This window comes from Dermacentor silvarum, chromosome 1, assembly GCF_013339745.2.
Source record: "Dermacentor silvarum isolate Dsil-2018 chromosome 1, BIME_Dsil_1.4, whole genome shotgun sequence".
NCBI lineage: Eukaryota > Metazoa > Arthropoda > Arachnida > Ixodida > Ixodidae > Dermacentor > Dermacentor silvarum.
The window spans coordinates 293517226-293543836 of NC_051154.1; the positions used below are offsets into that span (position 1 = coordinate 293517226).

General features: G+C 48.7%; 1 protein-coding gene across 1 annotated transcript in view; it reads left to right on the plus strand.

Annotated features, from left to right (window-relative positions):
• Positions 1–17477, plus strand: part of LOC119437223 (bone morphogenetic protein 1) — a 572373-nt gene extending 554896 nt beyond the window's left edge. The window contains exons 15-18 of the mRNA XM_037704269.2: positions 8645–8772; positions 8877–9032; positions 9631–9939; positions 10395–17477. Coding sequence (XP_037560197.1) covers positions 8645–8772; positions 8877–9032; positions 9631–9939; positions 10395–10625 — 824 coding nt within the window. The 3' untranslated portion in view covers positions 10626–17477. The remainder of the gene's footprint in view (positions 1–8644; positions 8773–8876; positions 9033–9630; positions 9940–10394) is intronic.
• Positions 17478–26611: the final 9134 nt, after the last annotated feature.

The window sequence follows — 26611 nt, forward strand, 5'->3', positions numbered from 1 at the left end:
GCACAGTGTCGAAAGCATTAAACAAAAAGAACTGTAATACGATGCGCGTGTAGCGTCTATAAGAGGCAACTTTGTATATTACTGCGTTTCTAGTTTCTCACAGATATTTTAAAAAAATATGTTGCGTGCGCCCTCTTCTCGCTGCGTCGTAAAATCAGCACGTACAACTTTTAAGCGAACGTGCCCCGGTCGTGAAAATGCGAAGTGCGATGTTTTTTTTTTTTTCTTTGCAATTCTTGTAGCTCTCTTGCGCAATGGTTATATCGTGACTTCTTTGCCGTATGATTTTCTGCTTCGTTCTACACTTGCCGCACCTGAAAAGGAAAGAAAAAGCAAAAACAAAAAATAATAAATAAATAAAACCGTGATGCCACCGCCGCAGCCGTCGTGTGTAGGCCAGATGCGGCTCTCGTGTTACGGGCGATGAGGTTTTCTTTGCCTTATCCGTGCTCGCCATATGGAAGCGACACGTTCTACGCAGGGGCTCCGCGAACTAAATTAACTGCGAAACGAAAGCAAAAATCGCTATTAAAGCAGGTATATGCACCCCACTATGCGACGATACCATGGTTAGTGCTGAAAGAAGATCATAAAAAAAGAAAGAAAGCATGGAGTAATGGGTCAAAGGTTCAGGGGGATATATTCGCAATCTCTACTCGGACTGTGTCAGTTTATGTGGGCGACGAAACTTGTGACCTTTATCGCGTACCGTAGGCGCCAACGCTTCAAACTCTTGGGGGCAGGGAAGGGGGGAGGGAGGGTTCATATCCACTGTGGGTCATTTTACTTTTTGCCCATCTTTTTTCGTGTTACACTCGGTGCTCGGGAAAAATGAAATGAACGCCGACCATTTCGCGCCCAGGCAGCGCGATCATACTTGACTCCGTGCAGATTAAATTTTATCTTCTTTCATTTCTCGCTCTCTTGTCGCTGTACCATTTTTTTTTTTTTTGGCTTCACTCTTTATCAATTATTTCGCTGACAAAATACTAACATAACAATTGGTCTCGTTACAGCGTATAGGGTGATTATTCGATTTTCGGAGCGAATCTGAATATGCATGAAGATGAAAGTGAACGGGGCTCCGAGGAAAAATAATAGAGCGTGAATGAGAGCAAGAAGACCTTACACGGCGCTGAAGCAGTCACATCGCGCGCCTCTGTCGAAGCAACGCGCACTCGAGAAAGAACTAGCAGTACACATTTTGTGGTTTACGCATTCACACACACGCGCGCACGCAGGTATGCACGAGTAACAGCATTCTTCTGAGATAAGAAAATATAAGAATGAGATATGAGCGAACGCGACCGAACACGCTCTGGGGACGTATTCCGGGACGATCACTTTCGGCGATACTATCGCCTTCGCGTGACGTAGTGCTCATCCAGCCGAGCAGCTCGTCCGATTTTGCTCGACCAGCCAATCAACGTGCGCCTGACGGCTGAGGCGGTAGTATCGCCGAAAGCGATCGTCCCAGAATGCGTCCCCTGGAACATCGCTCGACGTGTGCTCGGCAGTCTATAACGAACGATGCAACGCACACACACCACCCCGACGTGAAAATGCCAGCTCTCGTCCATCCCGGTACATTGACGCGAATATTGTCGCCTGCGACTGGCTAGCAATCGACAATGCCATTTCCATTCCGCGCCACGTTCTCGACTGTCCATTTTCCAGTGCGATAAACTCAGAGGCAGAACGTCAAATATAGCGCGCGGCTGTTGCGGCATTTTTAAACGAGCTAAAACGATTCGTTTCTCTTCTTTTTCTCCCTCCTGCACAACGTTCCTGACTAGAGAGCCGACAAGGAAGCTTTGCTTTTTATGCACACAAGCCCCGTGATTTCCGTCTCTGCCGGCAACATAACTCTCACTGTCTTTCTGCTTCTCCCAACGCTTATATTACCAGCCATAACCTGACGACTGAGGCCGACTTTTCAGCTTTCCGGGTTTACATATAGACTGACTTTATTTTGCCATTAACTTTGTGAGAATGAAACTTCGGCGCTAAAAAAAAAAGCAGGGACATTGCTTGCTGAGCTGTTCGTTTGTAATAAGCCTTTCTTTGCTGACGCCTTAGCTATCATCCACGGAGCCCTGCTATCAGCCCATCGGCAGCTACGGAATGGCGGGCACCCGGTCTTACCAACAGACCTTGCATACGAACGGCTTGGTGAATCCGATCCAACATTCTCTCTTCGTGTGTTTTCCTTGCTATGTATTCATAAAAAAAGAAGAAAGAAACTTCCCGAGTCTGGAGCACAGTGCATCGATGCTCTTCGGCGGCTTCAGTATATCAGCGGTTAAGCCGAACGCGCAGGGAAAATGTGAACGCACGCGCGGAGCCCTGAAAGCAAATAGCAGGTGTGAGAGGTAGGCCAGGTTTGGCGTCATGGCCTCTTTAATGCCACTGTAATGGGCGATTCGTTGAATAATTTTTATCATTACTTAGCTGCATACAGGATCACAATCTCTGCTCACGCCAAATTATCTCCACAGGCAACACGTTAATCCCATATCATTTATATTTGTGATTGATTTTCTACGAGAGTGATGGGTCATGCATGAGCATGGCTATACGTGTGGTCACGTTATGTTCAAGGCCATTCCCGCTGGCCGACACATAATTAACACACTTGATAAAATTGAGTGCGTCTCCAAGAGAAAGAACCACGCAAGCTACATTTATTACACTGTCTCAATAAAGTATTTTCGTAATACGCAAGCACGCTTTTCAGCAATGCACATTTGCCCAACTCATCGCTCAAGAGACGGCGAAGTGCTCGCTGTACATTCTTGGACTTGTCCCTTGTGCCTGGTTTCATCACGAGAGCCGCGTGTACATTTTTCATGCCATAATACAAGCTAACTGTATACACTTTGCACATGCTGTTCGCAAAAATGACTATGCTGCCATTACTTGAGCAAACAGTCTTGCTAAAACGCTCGCTTTACAATTATTAAAACGGTCTGTCACACACCACACGCCATCTTACAGGAGAGACACCATCAGGAAAGTAGCACTCGTTGGCTCTTTTTAGCATGGTAGCCCATAAACAAATTCCTTATTTAACAGATCGTCGCAGTTCGTCGAAACTTCGTGGATGTCGAGCATAGACGGTGTTATTCAAGACTTCACAGAACCATTTATACCACAGGCAATGAGGTTGCGATATCTTGGCAGCCATTCCAGGAGGCAGCTCCTCCACGTACACTTTATATTTTTCTTCAGAAAAATCTATATCCAAAGTTTCGTTTTATCGTTTCCAGAAGTGACACTGTGCACTGTCTTCTTCGTAGGTGCAGTGTATATAGTTGTTCATAACCTGACGGAGGGGTGTACACACCGGGAACACACTAATCGCTACAATTTACTAGTGATTGTTGTTGCCGTGCTCCCGTATATGAGAGGATCCGTATAAGGTGATTCTGTTTCAAGGTGTATATTATCTCCTGCCCCCCTTGGTTCGAAGGAGTGACGTTAAAACAACAACTACCCTACCAACAACGCCTTCGCTAACCCCAGGCTCCCGCCTCTCATTCCGTAACTACTAATTTTCATTTCCTGCGTCGTAGACGGGAGTCGCCTACTTCCCGCTACAGCGCAAGGAATGGAAGAGTTAAGATAAGCGTGTAAGGAGGTTAGCGTGTAAAAAGTTTAGCGTCTCCCCCCCCCAGACACTCATACGAACACGAGCGCACACGCACAAACGTTAAGCTCGAGAGTGCATGAAAACAACGAAGCGACACTACAAGAAATGGTCTTTTTTCTAAAGGCCTCTCGAAACGGAATTGTGTACAGGGCGCACGCGTACAAGCGCAGCAGGTTCAAGCGCCACAGGCCGCCTCTCCAATCCACTCGGGGGCTCGGCCCGTTCACCCTGGGGCTGCAGTCTCTGCCGGATCAAAAGAAAAGTGGCGAGCCCAGTTCCCCTCTAGCCTCCCTCCCCTCATCGTGTCGTCAAGTGCCGCCTCTCATTACTTTGAGCACCAGCGCCGTAACCCGAGTCAGCAAGGCGCCGGATTTATTATGTTAATGGCAGTGCGTTAAACAGGTGCTCGGGTTACCGGGCAGCACCCGCACGACCAAGCTCAACGAGCTAGGCATTCATAACACATTCAAAGAAATAGTAGAAGCTCAAAAAGTCTCTCAATTTGTAAGGCTGTCTTCCACTGAAGCTGGGCGACGGTTACTAGCACACCTCGGGCTCCAATCTCCCGTAACCCAAGAAAGCCCGCGACAGCTCCCCGAAGAGCTGCGCGCAAAATTTACGGTATTACCGATACCCCGTAACATGCATCCCACACATAACGTGGGAAGACGTCAGGCACGGGCGCGAGCCCTACTCAGTACCGCAGCCGCCATGGAGGATAACGTGGCCTTCGTAGACGCAGCGCAGTACGGATATACGGACCACTTTGTCTCGGTTGTAACAACAATCAAAGGCGAACACTTGTCGTCTATGACTTTATTAAATTCAAATGCTGATCGTGCCGAGCAGGTCGCTGTGGCACTAGCTCTCGCTGCCACCGACCGCACCGCCATTTACACAGATTCGCGCGCAACCGCACGGGCCTTCATGACGGGCTCGGTTTGTCGGGAAGCCGCGCGCGTTCTCTATGCTGCTAATTGGTCAGACAAAAAGCACATCATCTGGTTCCCGGCACACGTTGGCCGACACGTACACGGAACCATCCTTAATGCCAACGAGTTGGCTCATTCCCGGGCGCGAGGTCTCACATTCCGCGTCGGGGAGAACCACTCGGAGGCTGAGGACGTTACTAGGTACTTCAGAGACCCGTTGTTAACCTTTACTGAAATCTGCAAACATTACCAATTGGAGCGGCGGAAGTACCCACTCCCGCACCCAAACTTAAACAGAGCTCAGTCTATCACTCTACGTCTGTTACAGACGGAGGCGTATGCATCGCCTCTAAAATGTTCGAAATACATGGATGGCATAGAGCCGGGGTGCCCGCGCTGTGGCCACCCCAAATGTACCTTACAACACATGCTGTGGCAATGCCCTACGTTGCGCGAGAGCAGCGAGTCTCCCCGCGCGGATCCGCGCACGCCATTAAAGGAGCGCGGACATGGATCGGCCGGCGGCGTTCCGGGGCTGCAGTGCCCGCCGCCGCAATGTCCTTAGCGCGGACAAGAGGCGAGAAAGGGACTCTTCCACCGCCCGGCCTGACCGCGGGCATGGGACCCTGCGCCTGGTCGCCGTTTCCACTACACTACCCCCCTTTGCCCACATGTCGCAACGTCGCCACCCCCATCGCCAATACTGTTTTTTGGTACTTCAGCATAGCCCGCTGCTATCACGCGCTAAAAGGGACACCGATATAAAAGTGCAGAGGTGGGGGAGGGAATATTGTAGAGGTTAGGTCGGGTACGCAGAAGCCCGTGTCGCAACGCGTGACAGCGCCTGCGTGGATTATACTATAGACAACGCGCGACACCCGGGCTGCTATACGGTGGTGACCGTGCGCTGAATGCATTTCGTATCGCGCAAGCGCGGGCGTTCCACTGCCCGATGGGAGTGAGCTGGATCGTTAATATACGCGCTGCATCGGTATACGAAACGCGACTACACAGGCCCGCGCTCCGCCTCGCCTCCTATGCTCTCCTAACCTTGCGAAACGACGCGGAAACCAGTCGGTCCTCGAATCCATTATTCAAGCAGACAGCCCCTGGCGCGTTCAACCGGTCTTCTGATCGGAACCTGCAGGGATCTCCTTCTCTTGTTCCTAGGTCTTCTGCGTCTAGTCTGCCGGTACAAGTGACATGCGCCTATATACGCATACGTTTGGAGCCCTGCAGCTGCCTACGCTCATATTTGACGCACTATTGCTGGTCTTGTCCCCTTTAGCGCGTGCTATTGCGTTAAAAGTAGTCATTGTTTCGGCGTCCGGTATTGCTGCTTGCGTTCATAAGCGTAGAAATTTTGGGCAAGTTGGCTCAACCTCGAAAGGAAGCAAACCACGAAAATAGAGGAAAGCGATCGCATGGGCTTCTGTAGTCGCCTTTTGTGTTCTATATAGCCGTTGCTTCTGCCACAATGAAGCTGCTTATATTCTTACATAGCGTATACGTATAGCCCTGCTACCTTTTGCCCGTCTATTCATTGTTCGCGTATTCTGTTACGTCTGGATCGGTAGGTAAGGGATCATTGACCGGCACCTCGTGTCATTGCATACCGATACTGTTCCGTGCACGAGTGCCGAACAAATACGAAACTTTTCACGTACAAGAGAACGGCTTTTTCAATCCACCTACCGGCTGGTGCGTTGGTGGGGAGAGGCATGCAGGCACCTGGGGGCCCGGGCTTTCAGTCGCATTCGGACAAGGATAGTCTCCATCAAAGTTCCTTGTTTCGCTCGACTCTCAATTTCTCTGCAAGCCTTTATGCTGCAGTTTTCTGCTGGTGGGCTGTCCGTCTGCACAACTTGATTTGACGGACTCTCAGAGTGAGCGGTCGCAAATTATACTACCAACAAGTCATTTGATTCACTTGACTTGATGACAGGTGGAAAATTCGAATTTCTTAAATTGCTCAACCGCAAGCAGGTGACAGAATAGAATCTACTTATGGCTGGTCCTCTGCCACCACTGAGTACGTGTAAAGCCATCCAGATGGCTGAACTCGCTTTCACCATGTAGCTACACGAAATTGATCACGTAGTCAATATAATAAGGCCAGAAAACACTGATTCAAAGAAATAAGCTGCCGAAAGCATGCAGGCATGCACCAGCCTCCCCTCCCTGAAATAGTAAACAAGGAGCTTTCATTGTCGGCAGACGAGGCGTTTAGACGCCACCAAGAACCTCTGAACAAATTAAAAAAAACGAATTATTGCAACGCAATGTCAACATGATTCACTAACCGATGAAAACACCTTGTATGAACTCTCGTCAGCGTATCCTTTTATTTCGCTATGCTAAAATTGTTTAGGGTACGTTTTCAGTGTTGCAATAGTTCCCGAAAGAAATCGTCTTGTCCTTTTTTTTTCATGCCTTCAAAAATTTCGGAAATTCCGGATCCCTATTCATAATTACAAGTTAACCGTGTTGCTCACCGTCTGTGTTGCTGGTGACATGTTTTGAGCATTCGCCTTAATATTTATGCTCTACACTGTTCGCCGTATAGGCTTCCCTGTTCTATAGTAAGCTCCAACAATATTGAAATTTATGGTGACAATTCGGCCTGAGGTGCTCACCTTACGTAACGACGCGTGCGAATGCTTTTCCTTTCTCTTTTTTTTTTTCTTCTTTTTTCCCCTAGTGCTCCGGGCTTGTAATGAACGGGCCAGAGAAACTTGTATACCAGGATGCTGTGCTTCGCACTTCCTTAGATTCCCGCTGATGAATCGGCCATCACCTTTCGTCTTATACGCTTGCAGTTTGCATTTCTCATTTTAGTGTTATTTTCTTATGCACGTATCGGAGATCTTTGTTTGCTGCTTGTCACTTTTGTGTAACTTTTTTTAACTATGTTTCCTGTATGCAGCGAACCGTTAGCCCGGGCTACTGACCGCATCACGGCCTTGCCTTTACACGTGTCCTGTGTACCAGACGCAGACTATGCGCAACATTTGATGGCCCTGCCAGCTGCCGCTCATTATCATACGCCGAGAGAATCTTAACTTTGCTCGAGCCGAGATGTGCTCTGCTAAGCGTCTTCGCCGGGGGAAGGTGCGCTAAAGTACGGCCTGCTTTCGCGAACTGCAACCCTTTAACGATAGCGTCGCCCATGCTCACTGCGTCCACACACTTATTTTGTCAGCTGTATAAATAGACGGTTTATTAAATAGCTGACCAGTAAGCTACGATGAAATACATACTTAATACGAGACTCTATCGTATACCCGTTACACACAAGCAAAGTGCTCGGTACTTGTGTTAGGGGGTGCATGTATCAGTAAACTTACTCCAATGGTGTTTGAAAAGTAAATGCGACACGTGAAATGCACACATCTAATTTTGCATGCTTTGAAGTGTTGAGACACTCTTTCTTCGTTTTTTCTTTTTCTCTTTTTTCTAAAAAAATTATTATTCGCCACTTATAAGGCTCAGTAGCAATAGCGTTTCGCTGATCAGCACGCAATAACTGGTTAAGTTCCTGGCGGCGGAAGTACCATCATGGGTTGCACGTTTTCACTGCTCAAGCAAGGGGATGTATATAGACGCACATTGATTACTTTGTGTTTCCTCAGTGATAACTATAGAACAAGCAGGCGTCTAGACACAAGCGAGAATATATTTTTACCTTGACGACCGTGCTTAGGGCACTTTTCGCCTGTCATCCCCCAAAATGTCCTCGGTCACGTTGGCTTCAGAATAAGTTGCTGGGAGCGCCATACCATCATTAATGGCGCTTTCCAATTGGCGAACGGGAGCACTCAAAACTACTCTAAAAGCGCTTTGCTCGAATACTTGCTCCAGCATCGTTATACTGCCTCCAAATCAGGCATGGGCCTGAGCGCGAGAGCAGTTTTACAGCACTCCTGAGCTGTTCGCTCACTTGAAGGCGTCCTCTATTCAAATGGAGTCGTCATCTCATGACACTTGAGAGTCGCTGGTGGCGTTGTGCTAAATACTGCGCGTGCCTGATGCCTCCTTTCTCCCTGTTCCAATGACGCAGGCACGTGCACGCACCAGATCAGCGCCCCGCTGGGCGAAATCAACAGTCCCAACTACCCGGACGCCTACCCGAGCAGGAAGGACTGCGCCTGGCTCTTTACCACCACTCCTGGGCACCGGCTCAAACTGGTAAAGCCTGCTTTCGTACACAGTCTCGTCCGCGTTAGCATGCAGAAGCACTTTGCGTGCAGTCGTTGTCGAGTACGGTGGCGCTCATGTGACCCTTTCGGCAGATCTTCAACGACTTTGAGCTGGAGCCGCACCAGGAGTGCGCGTACGACCACATCTCCCTGTACGACGGCGACAGCACAGACGCCCCGACGCTGGGTCGCTTCTGCGGGGCCAAGGTGCCCCACCCCATCCTCTCCACCACCAACCGCATGTACATGGTGAGCGACAGTTCCTTCGCAGACCCTAGACGGCCGTTGGGCGACGTCAACTCGCGGCTGTTAGGGACAATACCACGTATACTCGATACTTTCAGCACTACTAAGTGGCAACCACTGTCGTTCTACGCAGGCAACTTGAAGCTTGCAGGTAACTCCAGTGGTTATGGCGGAACAGCGCCGAAAGTATCGAAGGTGTGCTGTTATACATCGTGAGACTGTGCAGAGTTCTCTGCCGAGAAGAGCGCGGACGGGGGCATCGACATTCGGCGCCTGTACTCACTTGCGTGCTACTGGTGTGCTTGATAGTGAATTTACTGTAGTTATTTTCATGACATCTAGCTTGCAGCCTAAATTTACAGATTAACCAAACAGCCAACACGACAGCCATGTGTCTTTTTTGCTTCTTCTAGCTCAGACGAAACCGTTATTCTAATGACACTCTGAGCAGTAGGCCGTGGCAGCGCAAGCACATCTGGCTCGTTCAAAACTGCGACAAACTTCTTTACTGCGCTTCGTTTCACCGGCAACGGCGTCGCAACGAGCGGGCGTCCGCGCTGCCATTTTGGCCGTCCGCGTCAATGTTCGTCGTCCTCCGCAGGTGTTCAAGAGCGACGCCTCCGTGCAGCGCAAGGGCTTCAAGGCGTCCCACTCGACGGCCTGCGGAGGGCGGCTGCTGGCGACCGGGCGCACCGTGGAGCACCTCTACTCCCACGCCAAGTACGGCGATCAGAACTACGAGAACCGCGAGGACTGCGACTGGCTCGTCGAGGCCGAGTCCGGCCGCGTGCGCCTGCGCTTCCTGACTTTCGAGCTGGAGCACGAGCAGGACTGCGGCTACGACTTCGTTCAGCTCTTCGACGGCTACGACGACTCGGCGCCCCAACTGGGGAAGTTCTGCGGGAATAAGGTTGGCGCATTATACCTCGTTTCTATCCCCAGATATCGCTCGACTCAAGCTCGAGCCTGAGACGCGCGTTTCACATGAATGCACAGTATAGAATGTAGCACAGCTGGTTTAATATATTCTATTCACTGATGCTTAACGGAATAAGTCTGTAGCGTCAATACATAGGACACATGAAAGGCGACATGACCAACGCTACCTTCTTTCTCTAGCGTTCGTCATCTCATGTTTCTTTTGTATCCTCATCGTGCTTAGTGCTACGGTTTATTTCTTCAAGTATTAACCGAATACCGCGAAGACAACTTCGATTCAATGAGGCGCGCTCAAGTTCACTGATTCTTGCGCCTCATCCTATTCGCGCGTATGATCGTCTTTCGTAGCTCTTGCTAAAAACGAGTTCGCGAATTGCGTTTCGCTCATTCTTGCCTCGCTCGTCCCCCGGGGGCGACGTCTCGCAGATGCCGGGCGAGTTCACCTCCAACTCGGGCTCCCTGCTGCTTCGCTTCCGCTCGGACGACAACATCAACGCCAAGGGCTTCTCGGCCGCCTACTCGGCCGTGGACACCGGCGAGTCCGGCCAGCAGCACGCCCCCACGGCGCCGCCGTTCCCGGCCGGCGCTTCCGGCTCGTTCTCCGAAGTGCGCGCACCGCACCACCGGGAACGAAAGCTCAGACTGCACCGCCACTGAGGCACGCGCATCGGCACCACCACAGCCAGCGAGCGGCGCCAGGGCGCCGCCCCAAGCCATAGTCACACACACAATCCACAATCATCCCCGCCTGCTGCGGATCGCGCGTGTAGTTACACCACCCTTGTCTGGACGTCACTGCATTTTTTTTTTCATTTTTTTAGTTCGCCACTCGCGAATGTGCGTCCAACGCGTGTGGCGGACAAGTGAATCGTGAACGGTGGAGGCGCGGGAATCCTGCACGCCGCCGACCCCATGTCACACGCAGTCCCCGATGATGAAGGCGTTGCATCTGTTGGGCTCGTGAGCAGAGTGTAGGCGGTGGGATCCGTCCGCCGCGATGATGGGAAGGTTTCCCTGCTCGGTGACAGAAGTGCGACTCTTCCTGTGATGCTTGTTGGATACTTCCTTTTTCTTTTTCCCCCGACCGCCCTCGGAGCGTCCTCTCTAATGGCACACGTATGCTTCGCGTTAGCGCACCTTGAAGTATGTTTTTGTACGTAGTATCAAGGAGCTGGCAGCAGCCGGTCGCTCTTTTACGGGCGATTTGTTTGAAGTTTGTTCTTGATGGAGGAAAAAGGTGTCACTGCACGGCTTTAGTCACGGCGCGATTAATTTTACTGGACTTAGAGGGGCAGGTATTCTGCGCAGCCCGACAAGGCAGCTTTGTTTTCCGTGTACGCGCGTTCGTGTGTTTCCCAGGGTGCTTTTCGTATTTTTCTTTTCGTGTGTTTACCGCGACGTTCGCATTGGGTAATTGCGCTATACATTCGATGTGATGTCGACAATATTCACAGCTTGCGTCATTTAGTGTAGACATGTATCTTGAGAGCTTTTCTTGACAAATATCACAGTCAAATACGCGCTGACAACACAACACTCCCGCTAGGATGCTTAAAGCCTTCTTGTGTGCATTTATTTCGTCTTCAATTGTGCTTCTCGCCTTGTGGCAAACAGTGCGCAGGTTTTGTCCAGTAGAGTATCTGGCGAGTGCTTTCGGGCGGTCAATGCACTTCTGTAAGCGCTTTATATGAAAACAACCTCAGCGGTGCGAAACAACTGTGTCTCAGCCACCAGGTCACATTTTTCAGAAATACTTCAGAAAGTCTGACCAAGTCCCTCGAGCCGTCTTGTTGGCAGCCCTAGTTTCACTTGGCCAAAGTTAGACGATAACGGATATATTTTCTGAATAAAGGCAACAACAGCTGCGTTCGGTTGTTGTACAAAGAGCGCAGAGTGATTGCCAGAACTAAAAAAACAAATCCAAAAAGAAAAATTATCCGCAATAAAATTGCGAGATTACTATAACGGTGTAACAATTTGATTCGCGAAACGCATCTGAATATGAACAAATGACGGATCTTCATCCACGCTTCCGTGCGAACGCGGGCAAGCTCTGTTCCTCGTGAAATAAGCACCGTGCACAACGAGCGTCCTGCATGTATTTTTGGTACGTCTGTTTGTCATTGTCGTTAGCATTGAACGGCGTTGTGAAAAGAAAAAGAAAAGCACATTGGTATCTCTTCGTGAAACGAGCGAATGAGCCACCCCCTCCCTCCAGCCACCCACTCACTCACCTACTTAATTTTTTTTTTTTCAATTTTATCTGTTAGAGCAAAGAAGACCGCTGTTATAGCCATTGTGGCGTGGAGTTGAGCTTACCGGCACCCCAACAGCGGAAGAGGTGTATCCTAAAGCATCCCGGTTCGTCCATACACGCGCAGGAATCCCGCTTATATATATATATATATATATATATATATATATCGCTCCCGTGACCCTGCGCAGGAAAGTTTGGCCATTCTTTTCAGGACGCGAGAGGAGAAGGGGGTTTAGCCGAACCTAATTAAACGGATCGCCTTTGGGTCTGCCTAAAAACGTTCAGTTAGGGTTCCGAAAGTGCTGACTACCTCCCTCCGTGACTTATTTCCCAGAATGCTGAGCGCGCAGCTACCTATCTTCAAGTGGCGCAGTGCTTTTTCATGAATATTTTCGCGGGCTGCTCTGCGCACTCAACAGAGCTTCCATGGGTCTTGGCGTCTGTGCCAATGTCCCCACTGAAACACGCTGACGGTTTTCCTTGCCACTTCTCTCTCTCTTTTCTTCCTTTTCATATGCTTTCGCTCGTGCAAAACACGGCGCCAAGTTTCTTGTCTGAATCCGTCGCAACCTCTGTGGATGTTAGAATTCCATGCGCCAGCAAAATTTTCATCCTGCTGATTCACAAAAATTCTCTCGCCGTGGGCGCACGCTATGTCAGTGAGAGAAACGTGCCTGTAGCGCATACGAGACCCGATTTCCACTACCACCTGTTTTGCTATACTACAGCACATCCGCGGCTCGTTAGTTCTCCTTCAGTGATGAAGTATATAATACCCACAAAATAATAAAGCGCGCTTGTTGTTGGAGAATGCGCCAGGATCCCCCACCTATACTGTTTTTTTTTTTCGTTTTTTTTTTTTCTTCGTCTTTGCGTGTCGCGCAGAATCGACGCTCCGCGTAGAAAACCCTCCAGCGCTGAAGCTCGGTGCTCTCCTCGCGCCATGAGTGGCTCGAAGAGAATTCTCCAGTCAGTCGTTGCTTTCTGAGCATTCTCGCATATATCCGCAGTGTGCATGCATTCAGCTCGCGGGGCAGCTATTCGCGCTGTGAAAAACAAAAATTAAACTACATCGTATTCAAAATAAGAAAAAACGTCATGGATGCGCAGAATTCTCACGACAAGCACGCCATTTCTCTATCGTATAACCTTGGACTAACCACATGCCTAACGCTGGCAGTGAGAGCTGAAAATGCGTCTCTCTATCTCGCGTATTCTTTCTGTTTTTGAGAACGCACATTTCCGGAGTAACACCGAGTGGCTGGCGACGTGGACGTGTATAGGTGAGTGGCCCCAGTGGCGCTCAAATAAAGCAGTGCGCGCGCGCGTGCTAGCACACACATACAGAGAGAAAGCATGTAACGTATAGCGGGACGGCGCGGAGCGCTGGCGCACACTGTGTAGCCTTTTCTCTCTCTATCTTTTATCAACTCGGAACCCAAAGCCGAGCGTAATGAATTAATCGCTCCTCGACTTGTAAATATATGTATCTTGACAAACGTGGTTTCTCCCCTTATTTTATTCATCGAACACGGTGTGAGGTAGGGGGGAGAAGTTCACGTGGTTACGTGAGCGCCGGGAAGCACACAATTATTGCTCGCTCGGCGCCGCCGGTCCTTTCGGGCCAGCGCGGCTGTTCCCGATTTTAATCTCTAATTTTGCGCTGGGGGCTGTCCTCTCCTCCACTGCGCGTCAGTCTTTTCTAACAGTTAGACACGTCTTCAGTGTGCTTACCTGCGCGAGTTACAATTTGTGCCCACGGTGGAGTGAGAATTGTGGAGAGGGAAAGGTGGGTGGAGGGGCTTAGGTATGTATCGTTTCAATTCGCTTTCTTTCTCATTCGTAACCCATACCTTTCACATACATAGACAGCGTCAAGAATGTCTCCGCTTCGCTTTGCTGTTTCTCCTCTCTCTCGCATGTAATATAACTGCTATACCATTTATACGGCGCCTGCGGGAACAACAACAAAACACAGGAAGAATGTAAATACGAGTAACGCACATAATAATGCGGGGTGGAGAGAGATATGTTATGAAGCTTACACGTTGTGAGACATATACCAGATCCCTTAACCCAGAAAAGCGTGCAAGTATGGTGTGCTTCTGCCTGATGACATATCGCGTGAGAGCCTCTTTTTCTTCTTCTTCTTTGCAAACTATATCTAGAGTGCGTGTGGAATGCTCCTTGTTTTCGATGTTCGTCTCTCCTCGCGGTTGGGACCCGCTTGGTCCCACAGCCGCTTAGTGCCACGCGATGACGGCCATGACAAAGGAAATATATACATATACGATATCATGAGAGCCGGCCCCGACCATTGCACTCGATCCGCAAAGTGAAGTTCGGAAAGACTTCTTTCTTTTTTTTTTAGCTATTCGGCTGTAGTGTAACGAATAGCCTTTCGGTGCTCGTCCTTTATTTCGACCGGTTTTACTCTCTTGTTTTGCTGAATTGACCTAATGCACTGCTTTGTCATGATATGGCCGAGGGAACACTGCGCTGACATGTTTTTTTCTGCCGACGACGGCGCACAATGGCATAATAAATAACAAGGCAAAACAGAAAAAAAACTTTAACGCAAGCAGACTGTCAGCTCGCGCATTCCATACAAAAGCGCTCCCATGATCCTATCGACACAAGCTGTGTAATGAGCTTATAGCTGGTCGCCGTCGTTCGCTTTTTTCTGATATCAAAGCCAGAAAAATTAGCAGACGTGGCTGCTACATTTAGGTTGCTCCTGCGTACGAACACACTTTCACACGATCGCACATCTGCGGCTACTGTAATTGCCACCCATCTTCTCGACCCCCCCTTTTACACCTCCTTCTTCCCCCCTTCTAATTCTGCGCTCGTTCACCGTGCAGGATAGTTTTTTACGGTAGTATTCTTGCCGTGCCTGTGGCGAGACCCTTCATGCGTTGTTCGTGCTACGACTGCAGTATTTACCTTCCGCCGTTAATTTCCTTTTCGTCAAAGTTCACCTAATGAATACCGAGGCCACAAACACTCGCACTTCGTTGTATAGTATACACACTTCGTCTCATATGTCTATTTTATAGCGAGTACAGCTTTACTTACGACACATTGTCTCGCCACGCGTTATATCCCAGGCATAAATTACACTCGCGGTGAGTTACACCGCGGCCCCATTGCTTGTGATCTTCGATGTGATTTTCGCTTTGAGTTTGTACTTTGCCCTCTCTTTTTCTACATCCGCTCTTTATTTTGTTTGTTTGTTTGTTTGTTATCGTTCTTCCTCGTAACCAAGGTCAACAAAGTGCCCGGTGTGCTTGAGATCCATACGAACGGTCTAATCTCATCTTCGCACGCAATGCTTAGCATTCCTATACACATTAGCGCGCCCACTGCAGTCCCGAGGGTGAATGGCGGGAGTACGCTTCGCCGCTTCCACGGAGATGCCGCAGTCCAGCTTAATTTGTTTTTTGTTTTTTTACATATACGGATATTTTAAGCGTGTCTGGCAGCTGAGGCTCTGTCCCGCCTTCCCTCGTGTGGTGCGCTATTAATCCTAACGGGAACCTGTCGCGACGGTCAAGAGCCGGTGATAATTTATTTCGTACCGATCGTCGCGCAATCTGCCATTCCCGATAAATGGTGCACCGTGCAGGCTATGTAAGCATCGCCTAACCATCTCTCCCTCCAATCCCCTCCTCGTCGGTTCGCTTCCTGAAACGGCCTCGCTCGCTGGCAGAGTCCTTTCTCTCTTTTTTTTTTTTTTTTTTTTTCAAGCGGCAGTTTTCAAGGGCATTATACTTATATCACAAGGCTGCTGTGTCCGCTTTCGGCGCCCCTTTTGTTTGATATTTTTGAATGAAATATACACTTGTGCACATCTACACCGACACATTAAATATATATACATGCATATAGCGTTGCGAGCACCTGAAGCGCTGTCCGCGCGTTCGGTTAAATGAGGTTGCTTTCATCTTCGCGGGGAATTCGGTTGGGCAGACCGTCTCACGACGCTCGCTGAGCTTGGCTTCGTTCTGGTCCGTAGTGTTGCTGTAAGGTTCATCGCTTTATTTTTCTTTCTTTTTTCAGATACGTAGTTTGAAAAAAAGGAAAAGAAAACAACGTGTCAAACCAGAAGTCATCGACGTCGCGCAAGAATTATGAGACAGGCAGTTAAAAAAAAAAGTTTGTGGCTCTGAGATGTGTTGTCTGCTAGTCGGTGGGCACCTGAACAGACAGTTTCAAAAAAATTTAAAATGAGTCTGCGACAACAATGATAGTGTCTACGCCGAAGTTGCTATAGCGAAGCCCACCTCTACTTTCGGTAGAACACGCTGGTTAAGACGATCAGTCCCTGAAGCTGTACGCGTGTTATTTCTTCCAATACGCGACAGGCCGTACTTGGCACTTGCGGCCGTAACAAGAAATTTTATTCGGGGGGAGGGGGGAGAGCGTTAAAGCCCACAGCAGCCATTTTGAAATGTCATGCTGCGTTGTTTGTTTCTTAACCCTTGGATTCGCTATAACTACGAATAAATAATAACAATTATAACGCTGAGAAGTAATTATATTTTGACAGGGAGAAAACAGCGCCAAATATATTTACATACTTCCAGTCTCACATGTAATTCAATGCCTCTTTCGCCAGCACTGTGAAAGTATGAGTCATGATTATTGAGGCAATAGTTATGAGTCTAATTCCTAGGGCCCGAAATGTGGGTATAGGAAAAATTTAAAAAAAAAAGATTGGCGGGTGTTTGTGCTCTTTAAACTCCCTTCTTGTTACGGTCCTGCAAGCGCGTGAAGTCGTGGTGAATATGTGCATGCTAAAATCACCGCACAGTGCGAGCCTGTACCGAAAGTGTTGCAGCGATGTAATTAATAAAAGATTATAATACAAAATGTTACATGAAAGAAATGAACAATAAAAGTAATGGCTCCCACATTATCACACAAGATGCCGCGCGCTGTAACATGTTATTTCGAAAACAACAACAAAAAAGAAACCTCCATTAAAAAAAAAGAAATGTGTTTCCCCTTCAGTTGAAGCATGGATGACCCCTTGGCTCCGTGAGGAATGTGTATGTGTCCGCTTGATGTTGCAGAATACTTGTTTCCACAGAACCATGGCACACGTATGCCTGTCAGCTTGCCATTGTGTGACGTTCCGGACAAGTTCGTGTCGCCAGTCACTGGATCGCACGCTTGCATTGTTGCTACGAGTGTAAGCAGAATGGGAAACGATGTAACGCTAAAATAAACGTGTGTGTTATTTTCTATGTTGTGTGCCACAATTTGCGGACATGCGGCGTAGCGTTCTACAAAGTTAATTAGTACTCCCACTTTCTTTTTTTTCAAAAATAAAGCATGCAGAGCGGGTGTTGCGTGTGCTCTGGATCATTCAGAGTGGGTGAATTGTGGTTACCCCTTCCGCGCTGTCATATACACGGCGGCGCTATTGTATACAAACAAGGTTCACGAAAACAAGCCACTCTGGGTCTGTGAAGCGGGCGTCGCTCGCCGAATGAGCCCGTTTCCATTATGACTGCGTTATGTATGGTATGTAAACTGGAATGTTCAGTTACTCCGCATCAAGCCGAACAGCAGACTTGTGAGCATAGCTGCGGAGGAGCAGGGCTGTGCTACATATATGTTCGTCGTTAACGGAAACGTGGGCAAAGTGTTTTCACCTATATCAGAGCAAGAACAGCGACGCTAGTGGGCTTCCGGGAACTCTCCAAATTTATTTTTGACTTCTTTTTCCCGTGCAGTGAACTTGTTTCTCAACAGCGCTGTAGAGTTTCAGCCTTGTTGCCTTTCCAGGAGCTTGAAATTATAAAGGTATAATACTTCCTAGTGGGAGCGAACGTTTACGAGACCTGGTCGTAGTCGAACTATTTTTCTCAAGAAAGAACTTTGACTCAGATTTATAAAAGTTAAGTTTGTTTGAGCAGGGGATGAGTGGCCAGCTTATTCGCTATCTTCTCATTCGCTGCGACGTTTGGTCTGCTTTTGTCGTTGCGAACCCCTGCTCGCGCGCGGACAGTTTTGTGTTGTGAATCTAAGCCCTGGTTGGATGGACGTTGTATCGGAGTGTTCATTCTCGGTATACTCCTGCTCGAGTGAGATCGCCACAAGTGAGCTATGGCTGCGTCTACTTGTGCGTTGGCTTGAACTAGTTCAAGGCACCGCGCAAGGAACTGCTCGTTGTAGCGACGATACCGCCATCGTTGACGTACCCCACCCACCCCGAGCACACAAACTGTCGCGCGCCATTGATCCATGCCACAGTGGTGGGACTAGTCGCGACATCACGCGGGGTGAAGACCAACTGTTTCATGCTGCCGCCATTTTTTCGCACTTTCGCTCAGTGCTTTGATGTGGTTGTATTATAATACGAGCTTGGTGAAAATATCCAACTACGAAGAGAAAAAAGTGAGAAACAAACGCGAGAATGGAAGAAATTACTACAATAAACAAATGGTACCCCTACACAAAAGATGTGCTTTCTCATTGCCAACGTGGGCGGTGTCCTTAGGAAGCACGACGCAACCTTTCTCTTTTTTTATTATTTCCACATTGATGCAAGTGGCTTCCGTTTGCGAGGTCCACCGTCAGACATCTCCTGCTTCGCTTGGCGGCTCGGTTAAACTTCGCCGTTTGAAATATAATATTGCAGGCGTCAGCGTGCGCACACAAATTCAGGTTTACCGTTGCGCTTCTTTTTCCTTTCTCTCTCTCTCTTTCTTGAAGAAAAAAAAAAGGGGGGGGGTATAGTTGTATCTCAAGTAAGCATCTTGTGGTCACGTCGAGTCAGCTCGACGTGACCACTTTTTGATCACTTTTGAACGTCATATGGTCACAATAGTGTCAAGCACTTCGGTGAAGCTCCAGTGAAATTATGTTGGTCATGCACAAGTTTTCTTGAAGTGAAGCCACTACAATGCGGGGTGATTCATATCTTTCAGTGAATTTCAGGTCATATTTCTGTGAAAAGAAAAAAAGAAAGGAACCTTTTGCAGGACTTCGGTGAGTTGAAAGAGTTATGGAAGCAACAGAGAGTATAGCAGGGCCAGTTGGGTGATCTTCATAGTAAACGCAGCGAAAAAATAACCGCAACACAAGACAGATAAATACGCAGGACAGGCGCTAATCTTGTGTACTTCTTTGTCTTGTGTTGCCGTTCCTTTTGGGCTGCTCTTACTCTGACTTAAGGAACGAATCGGAGAAACCACAATAGCTCAGAAACCTGGTGATGCTGTGTTAGAGAAACGAGTAACCTGGTGTCGTCGTCAGCCGGCAGTCGGTAAACTGAAGAAGCAACATGGATGGTAGCGAGAGCGCGCTCTGCGGACAGGTTGCGACATCAGTCCGCTCATATGAAAAAACTGATCGCTCAAACTAGAGCGATTTAACTTTTTTTTAAATCTGAAATCGTTATACGCCCCATGAAGCGGAAAAAACCGGCGTTGGCGTGACCACACCATGGCCCGAAAAGCCTACGAACCCACGACCGTGGGTGGGAGTCGAACCCTCGACTTTTGGTGTTAATTAAGGCGAAGTTAATTGATAAAAGCACAATTAGGGTAGTGTTCAAGGCACTCGAACCCATGACCTTTGTTGGGAGTCGAACCATCGACCTTTGTTGGGGGTCGAACCCACGACCATTAATAATTGGTGGGAGTCGTACAAACGACATCTGGTATTAATTAAGGCGAAGTTAATTAAGGTAGAGGTAATTAAGGCACTCGAAACCGCGACCTTTGTTGGGAGTCGAACCGCGTTGGCGTGACCATGCCAAGGTCCGAAAAGGCTACGAACCCAGGAACGTTGGTGGGAGTCGTGCGTTGAGGAAACATGTGGGAAACATGTGGAAACAGTGGGACTGAGGAAGCATGCGTGTGCGTCAACTACATCACAGACACGCTCGAAATGAAAACAAATAAATGATATTAGTTGGATGTGAGCAATCGTGTGTCATGAACAGTGTGTGTGAATGCGTGCTATGGCTTCTAAACCAAGTGCGTAAGAAAAGACGTCACATACGCGTCAAAACGTTTCGGTCATGTAGTTACTCAACGACTGAAAGAGCAGGCATCGCGCGGTGGTCATGCTTTCGTATTCATCCACGGATGGATAGCTAAGTGCCCCTTGGAATTTTTACCAAGTGAGCCAGTCAAATATTGATGGCAAACGCCATATTTTGTGAAATACACAACGAAATGTAATCTCTGGGCCAGATTTAGGCTCGAATAAACCATCGGTAAATCAAAATGTAAAACAAGAGGCTCTGCTGCACCTTTCCTCGACTCAGCTATTTCTGTGCTTCCGGAGTTCCGACGTCCATGGTACTTTGAAGTGCAAACTGCTTTTTAAGCGAAGCTTTTTAGGCTCACAAGTGTCGGCGGTGGTGGCGGCGGCGGCGGTGTCACGCTAAAAAGTGGGCCGATCCTGGCGATAGTGCAGAAAAAGTCCAAGCTCAATAGCACCTCCTTCAGAAGGACCGCGCCTGTTGGGCTAGTTGGTCTAACATAGTTACTTTCAGATACAGCGCAAATAAGTGTGTGTACTTATTTGCGCTATTCTGAAAGTAACAATGGCACATACCAGGGACAAAAAAGAAAGACAGAAAGAGAACGAAAGCGAGAGAAAGAGAGAGGGAGAAATATATATATATATAGAGAGAGAGAGAGTCACCACGAAGGTCAGAGAAATAAAGTGAGAAAGAGAAAGGGAAAGGAAGAAAGAAAGGGAGAGAAAAAGAAATAGATAGAGAGAGAAAGAGAAAGAAAGAGATACAGAGATAGAGAGAAAGAAAGAAAATCACCACGAAGGTCAGATATACACACAAGCTTCGCTTACCCCATTTTCTCGACAGGGGAAGGGCTGAAGATTTATTTATTTATTTATTGTTATTTATATTTTATTTTATTTTTGCGTACAGGAAACGAAAACTACTTATCACAGGTCAATCAGACACTATCGGTACATTCGTACGTAGAATGTACGCGGGAGAAATGTTGCTATTAAAATTGCGTTCAACTGTACGCATCTTACTATGCAGCGCTTACGCTTCTCTGGTGTACCTTGGGGTTTAGAGGTTGTAAGTTATTTTGTAAACATTGCTGTCAAAGTGGAAATGCGGGCTAGTTGGTTGATATAGCTTGCATTCATATTGAGATTTTCTTCTTTTAGCGCAAAAAAACATGGATGTAGAAGAAGAACGGAGACACACACTAGTGTCTGTGTGTGTCTCTGTTCTTCTTCTACGTCCGTGTGTGTGTGTGTGTGTGTGTGTGTGTGTGTGTGTGTGTGTGTGTGTGTGTGTGTGTGTGTGTGTGTGTGTGTGTGTGTGTGTGTGTGTGTGTGTGTGTGTGTGTGGTGTGTGTGCGTGTGTGTGTGTGTGTGTGTGTGTGTGTGTGTGTGTGTGTGTGTGTGTGTGTGTGTGTGTGTGTGTGTGTGTGTGTGTGTGTGTGTGTGTGTGTGTGTGTGTGTGTGTGTGTGTGTGTGTGTGTGTGTGTGTGTGTGTGTGTGTGTGTGTGTGTGTGTGTGTGTGTGTGTGTGTGTGTGTGTGTGTGTGTGTGTGTGTTTTTGCGCTACAAGAAGAAAATCTGCAAACATGTTATACCAACAAGCCCGAACGTCTACACTGATGGACTTCATATTAAGGGCGCAAAAGTTTGTGCGCGATGTCTTCAATCTTGCGCTGCCAATGTGAACATAGATTAACAAAACATAATTAACAAAATAAAGTTGTTTCCTCCTCCTAAACATTATCTGAGTCCTAACGTGACGAAGATTTATTCTTACATTTTTAAAAGTATTTGTATGGGAGTTTCTGCCGATCGCAGTGAAGCTACAATTTTTGCAAAGTATATCCTGTAACCAAAACAGCTACATTGCACGATCATTTGGCTGTCGGTACGCACTGTAAAAGCCGCATCGTCACACTTACTGAAGCGTACTTCCTACACAAGCGTTTTCAATGTACAGCGCATCATTTCAAAGGGGCACCGAAATACTTTTTAAATAAGCTAACGAACACGTTCAGGACTGGTCTTTAGACAACGTATAGCCGTGAGCATGCGAGCCAAATATTCTACTGCACGCAGCTGGAAACCTACAAGCATGCAGCTGTAGCTGTAGCAAGGGGTCAAGCTTATGCAATCGGCAATTGAAGGCACTTGAACTCCAGAAAGCTTGTGACCTTTTGCATGCAAGCAGGGGAAGTTCCCTGGCAGTGTCCGTCCTCGCCAAAGGTTTTGGACGCGTCTTGGTGTCTTTGTGGGCAGACCGGGCAGCCCTGTCAGCAAAGTCGTTACCGACGATGCCACAGTGAGCAGGAATCCACTGAAAGATTATGTTATGCCCTGTTTCCAGAGCATGGTGGTGTACTTCCCTGATATCGGATATCATCTGATCATAAGTTCTGTGATGTAAGGCAGACTTGATACTGTAAAGAACTAACTGCCTTAGAGTGGCAAAATATGACCCATTTCTGTGCCGGCTCTACGGAGCATTCTGGCACGTACACACTAGCGGCAAAACTACAGCCCCTATATATAAAAAGTAGCGCCAACCACTTCCCTCCTCCCCCGTTCCACTATCACGCTCGGAGCGGCCAGCGCGATCGAGGCGCGATAACGACAGTGGTGCCGCCTACGTCGGGCCTGCCGTGGCAGACGACAGCTAACGCGCTACCAGAGGAAATGCGCGGAAAACATCGATCGCGCCCCGCGGAGAAGTTTTTGAGGCGCGATTTCGCTTCGTAAGTCAGTAATGGCACGTACACACTAGCGGCAAAACGCAGCAGCGGCAGGGCGGCCACACCAACCGGCGGCGCGCCGCTGCGGCAATCACGTGACAGACTAGACTCCTCTCCCCTTCTCGAAATATCCGGGAGCTGACGCGTGTAGATGATAGCGCGAAACTAAAAACAAGCGGTCGGGCGGGTCCGCATGGCACCAGTTTCCCGCGCGCACGTCACCGAAGCGGGCCGCTCTCATTGGTCTCCTTCATCCGCGGCACGCGGCAAACCGCAAAAAATCGATCCAGGAGCGATCCATGCCGCGGCAAGAAAAAACCGTTTCGCGGCTGCTTTCGCGGCGCGCGTCTTGCCACCGGCGGCGCGCCGCGCGCGTTTTGCCGCTAGTGTGTACGTGGCATTAGGGTGCGTCTACTCCTTGCTTTGTTGTGTTATGCCACGTACACACTAGCGGGAAAACGCGCGCGGCACGCCGCCGGCGGCAAGACGCGCGCCGCGAAAGCAGCCGCGAAACGGGTTTTTGTTGCCGCGGCAGGGATCGCTCCTGGACCGATTTTTTGCGGTTTGCCGCGTGCCGCGAATGAAGGAGACCAATGAGAGCGGCCCGCTTCCGTGACGTGCGCGCGGAAACTGGTGCCATGCGGACCCGCCCGACCGCTTGTTTCTCGTTTCGCACTATCATCTGTACGCGTGAGCTCCCGGATAGTTCGAGAAGGGGAGAGGAGTCTAGTCTGTCACGTGATTGCCGCAGTGGCGCGCCGCCGGTTGGTGTGGCCGCCCTGCCGCTGCTGCGATTTGCCGCCGCCGGTGCGCCGCGCGCGTTTTGCCGCTAGTGTGTACGTGCCATTATGGCACGTACACACTAGCGGCAAAACGCGCGCGCCGCGCCGCCGGCGGCAAAACGAAGCTGCGGCAGGGCGGCCACACCAACCGGCGGTACAGTGTACTAGAAGGGGGCAGTGGGCTTGCTCTCTGGCGGAGGCTATGCGATGCGGCGGTACAGTGTACTAGAAGGGGGCAGTGGGCTTACTCAGCCGCTCCTCTGACGCAGTCAGCGTCGCATCCAAGAGGTGGCGCCACTGGCAACTTCAATGGAAGCTTTGCTTGCAGAAGCTTTGATTTTCCTTGCGTTTCTGTCGGTTCAGTTCGAAGCAGTTCACACTCTTATTTGTTTTTAATTTTGGCATACTTGACAGTCTTTACATATCTTTAGCAAGCACTATGCTTGTTTAGGCCACATGATATTTGCCATAATAGTATTTTGTGGAAAAGGAAGACGGCTGCCTATCCTAACTCAGACCTTTTGTGCAAAGAGCTCGTCGCTGACGGATGTTGCTTATGCGGAAGGGGCCTTCGAATTTTCCGAATTATCGGGCAATCGTAAAAAAATTTGAAAACGGTTTCATGCCGTGTCGACCTAATGTAAAATTTTGCCAGACAGAAAACAGTGCGTGCATACTACCCAGCTGGGTTCAAAAAAAAAAAAAAAAAAAAAAAAAAAAAAAACAGGCATGCTAACCAGGTTTGTGCCTTTGCTTAGCCAAAATGAATTTGTATATATGATTAAATATTTGATTGTTCCACAGTAGTTGTTCCATGCTTCACGGTAGCCTTCTGCGTTTATTATTGACCATCATTACGCCGGCACACATTTGTTAAATCAAATCAGGTTTGTTTTTTCCATAAAGAAATGGAGGGAGGACTGAACAAAAAGTGAAAACTAGTTCACTTGACAAAGGCTCCGGCCTATGCTTATGTACAGTTATATAAGGGTAAGCAAAATGAAGTTAACAGGGCTGTTGCTGACACAAAGCTTTTATTTGCAAGAAGTACAGCAAGCCATTGTTCCATGCACTTCATCTCACGTGCAACGGCTCAAGTTCAGCTGCTTGAGCCTCTGCCGCTTTCCTGCCTTGTCACAGTTACTTCCTTTCATATAAAAATGCAGACGTGTGACAATGTAAAAACTAATTATTTTAGCTGTGAGGCTAAGAGCGTGCGCATTGCAGCCAACTTCGAGGAAAGCTTACTCTTAATGCCAGCATATCCATAACGCTGTCAGAGTGTAGCTCACTCTGAGAGAAGCATTCTGTGAAAAGATCATCTAGAATTTTCACAAAGCCGTACAGCTGACTGGAGGAATAAAGGAGGCCTCCACGGTCACAGAAGTTTGTTAGCAGGGCACGTTGAAAACTTTCGCCTGGTGGCGTCATAGTGAGCAGCTTTATGCATTCTTGGCATTTTGTGCTGGAATTGACAATACACGTACTTCCGCGCAACATAGCCCGCAATGTGGTAAGTGAGCCTCGAGTCGCTTCTGGCCACGTGCTGGTTATGGTCGTTTGAAACCCGCAGGCCTGTGCAATGCTGGGGTACCACGTTTGTGTGGCCTCTGTGGCAGTAGCGCTAGCTGCAGTTTGACTGCACTAATTTCTGTCACATGATGCTTCGAAGAGTCAACTTCCAGTAGGGAGGCCAGTGTACCTTCCTCGCAGTTTCCTTCGCTAACTGACCTAACTACACCATAAAAAGAAAAACAATTCACAGTGATAAGGAACTGTGTTGGAGTTGAGCATAAAACGTGGCTCGATATGGAGCTCGCATACTGCGCTCGTGTCGTCCAGGGGAGGTTCTATGGAGGTTCTTTTCCCACTCTTTCCGCCTATTTTTATCCTTCGGGACGCCAAACAAGCACAACTTCGGCCCATCCTTCACATAAACATAGCCTGTCTGGTACCCAGGCGCGTAACAGTGGTTTTGTCGATGCCGCGGCATGGCTCAGTTACTGCAAGGCATACTAATCTCTTGCAGGCTATGTGCGAAAAAAACACTGAAGGAAAAAGAAAAAAAAAACCCACGCGACGACGTCCACAGAAAAAACAACGCAGCTCAGCAACTCCAACTAATATGATCGGGCACTGGACGGGCACTAGGCAGCTGCGCCGTCGCACCCACGTTCCATTGAAACCGACGCCAGCGCCGCCGCTCGGGCTAATCGGAGAAGCTCATATTTGCGACATTCGTGGAGCCGCCGCATCGCATAGCCTCCGCCAGAGAGTAAGGCCACTGCCCCCTTCTAGTACACTGTAGCGGCGGCTCCACGAATGTCACAGATATGAGCTTCTCCGATAGCCCGAGCGGCGGCGCTGGCGTCGGTTTCAATGGAACGTGGGTGCGACGGCGCAGCTGCCTAGTGCCCGTCCAGTGCCCGATCATATTAGTTGGAGTTGCTGAGCTGCGTTGTTTTTTCTGTGGACGCCGTCGCGTGGGTTTTTTTTTTTCCTTCAGTGTTTTTTTCGCACATAGCCTGCAAGAGATTAGTATGCCTTGCAGTAACTGATCCATGCCGCGGCATCGACAAAACCACTGTTACGCGCCTGGGTGCCAAACAGGCTATGTTTATGTGAAGGATGGGCCGAAGTTGTCCTTGTTTGGCGTCCCGAAGGATAAAAATAGGCGGAAAGAGTGGGAAAAGAACCTCCATAGAACCTCCCCTGGACGACACGAGCGCAGTATGCGAGCTTCATTTCGAGACACGTTTTGTGTTCAACTCGAACGCAGTTCCTGATCACTGTGAATTGTTTTTTCTTTTTATGGTCTAGTTAGGTCAGTTAGCGAAGGAAACGGCGAGGAAGGTACACTGGCCTC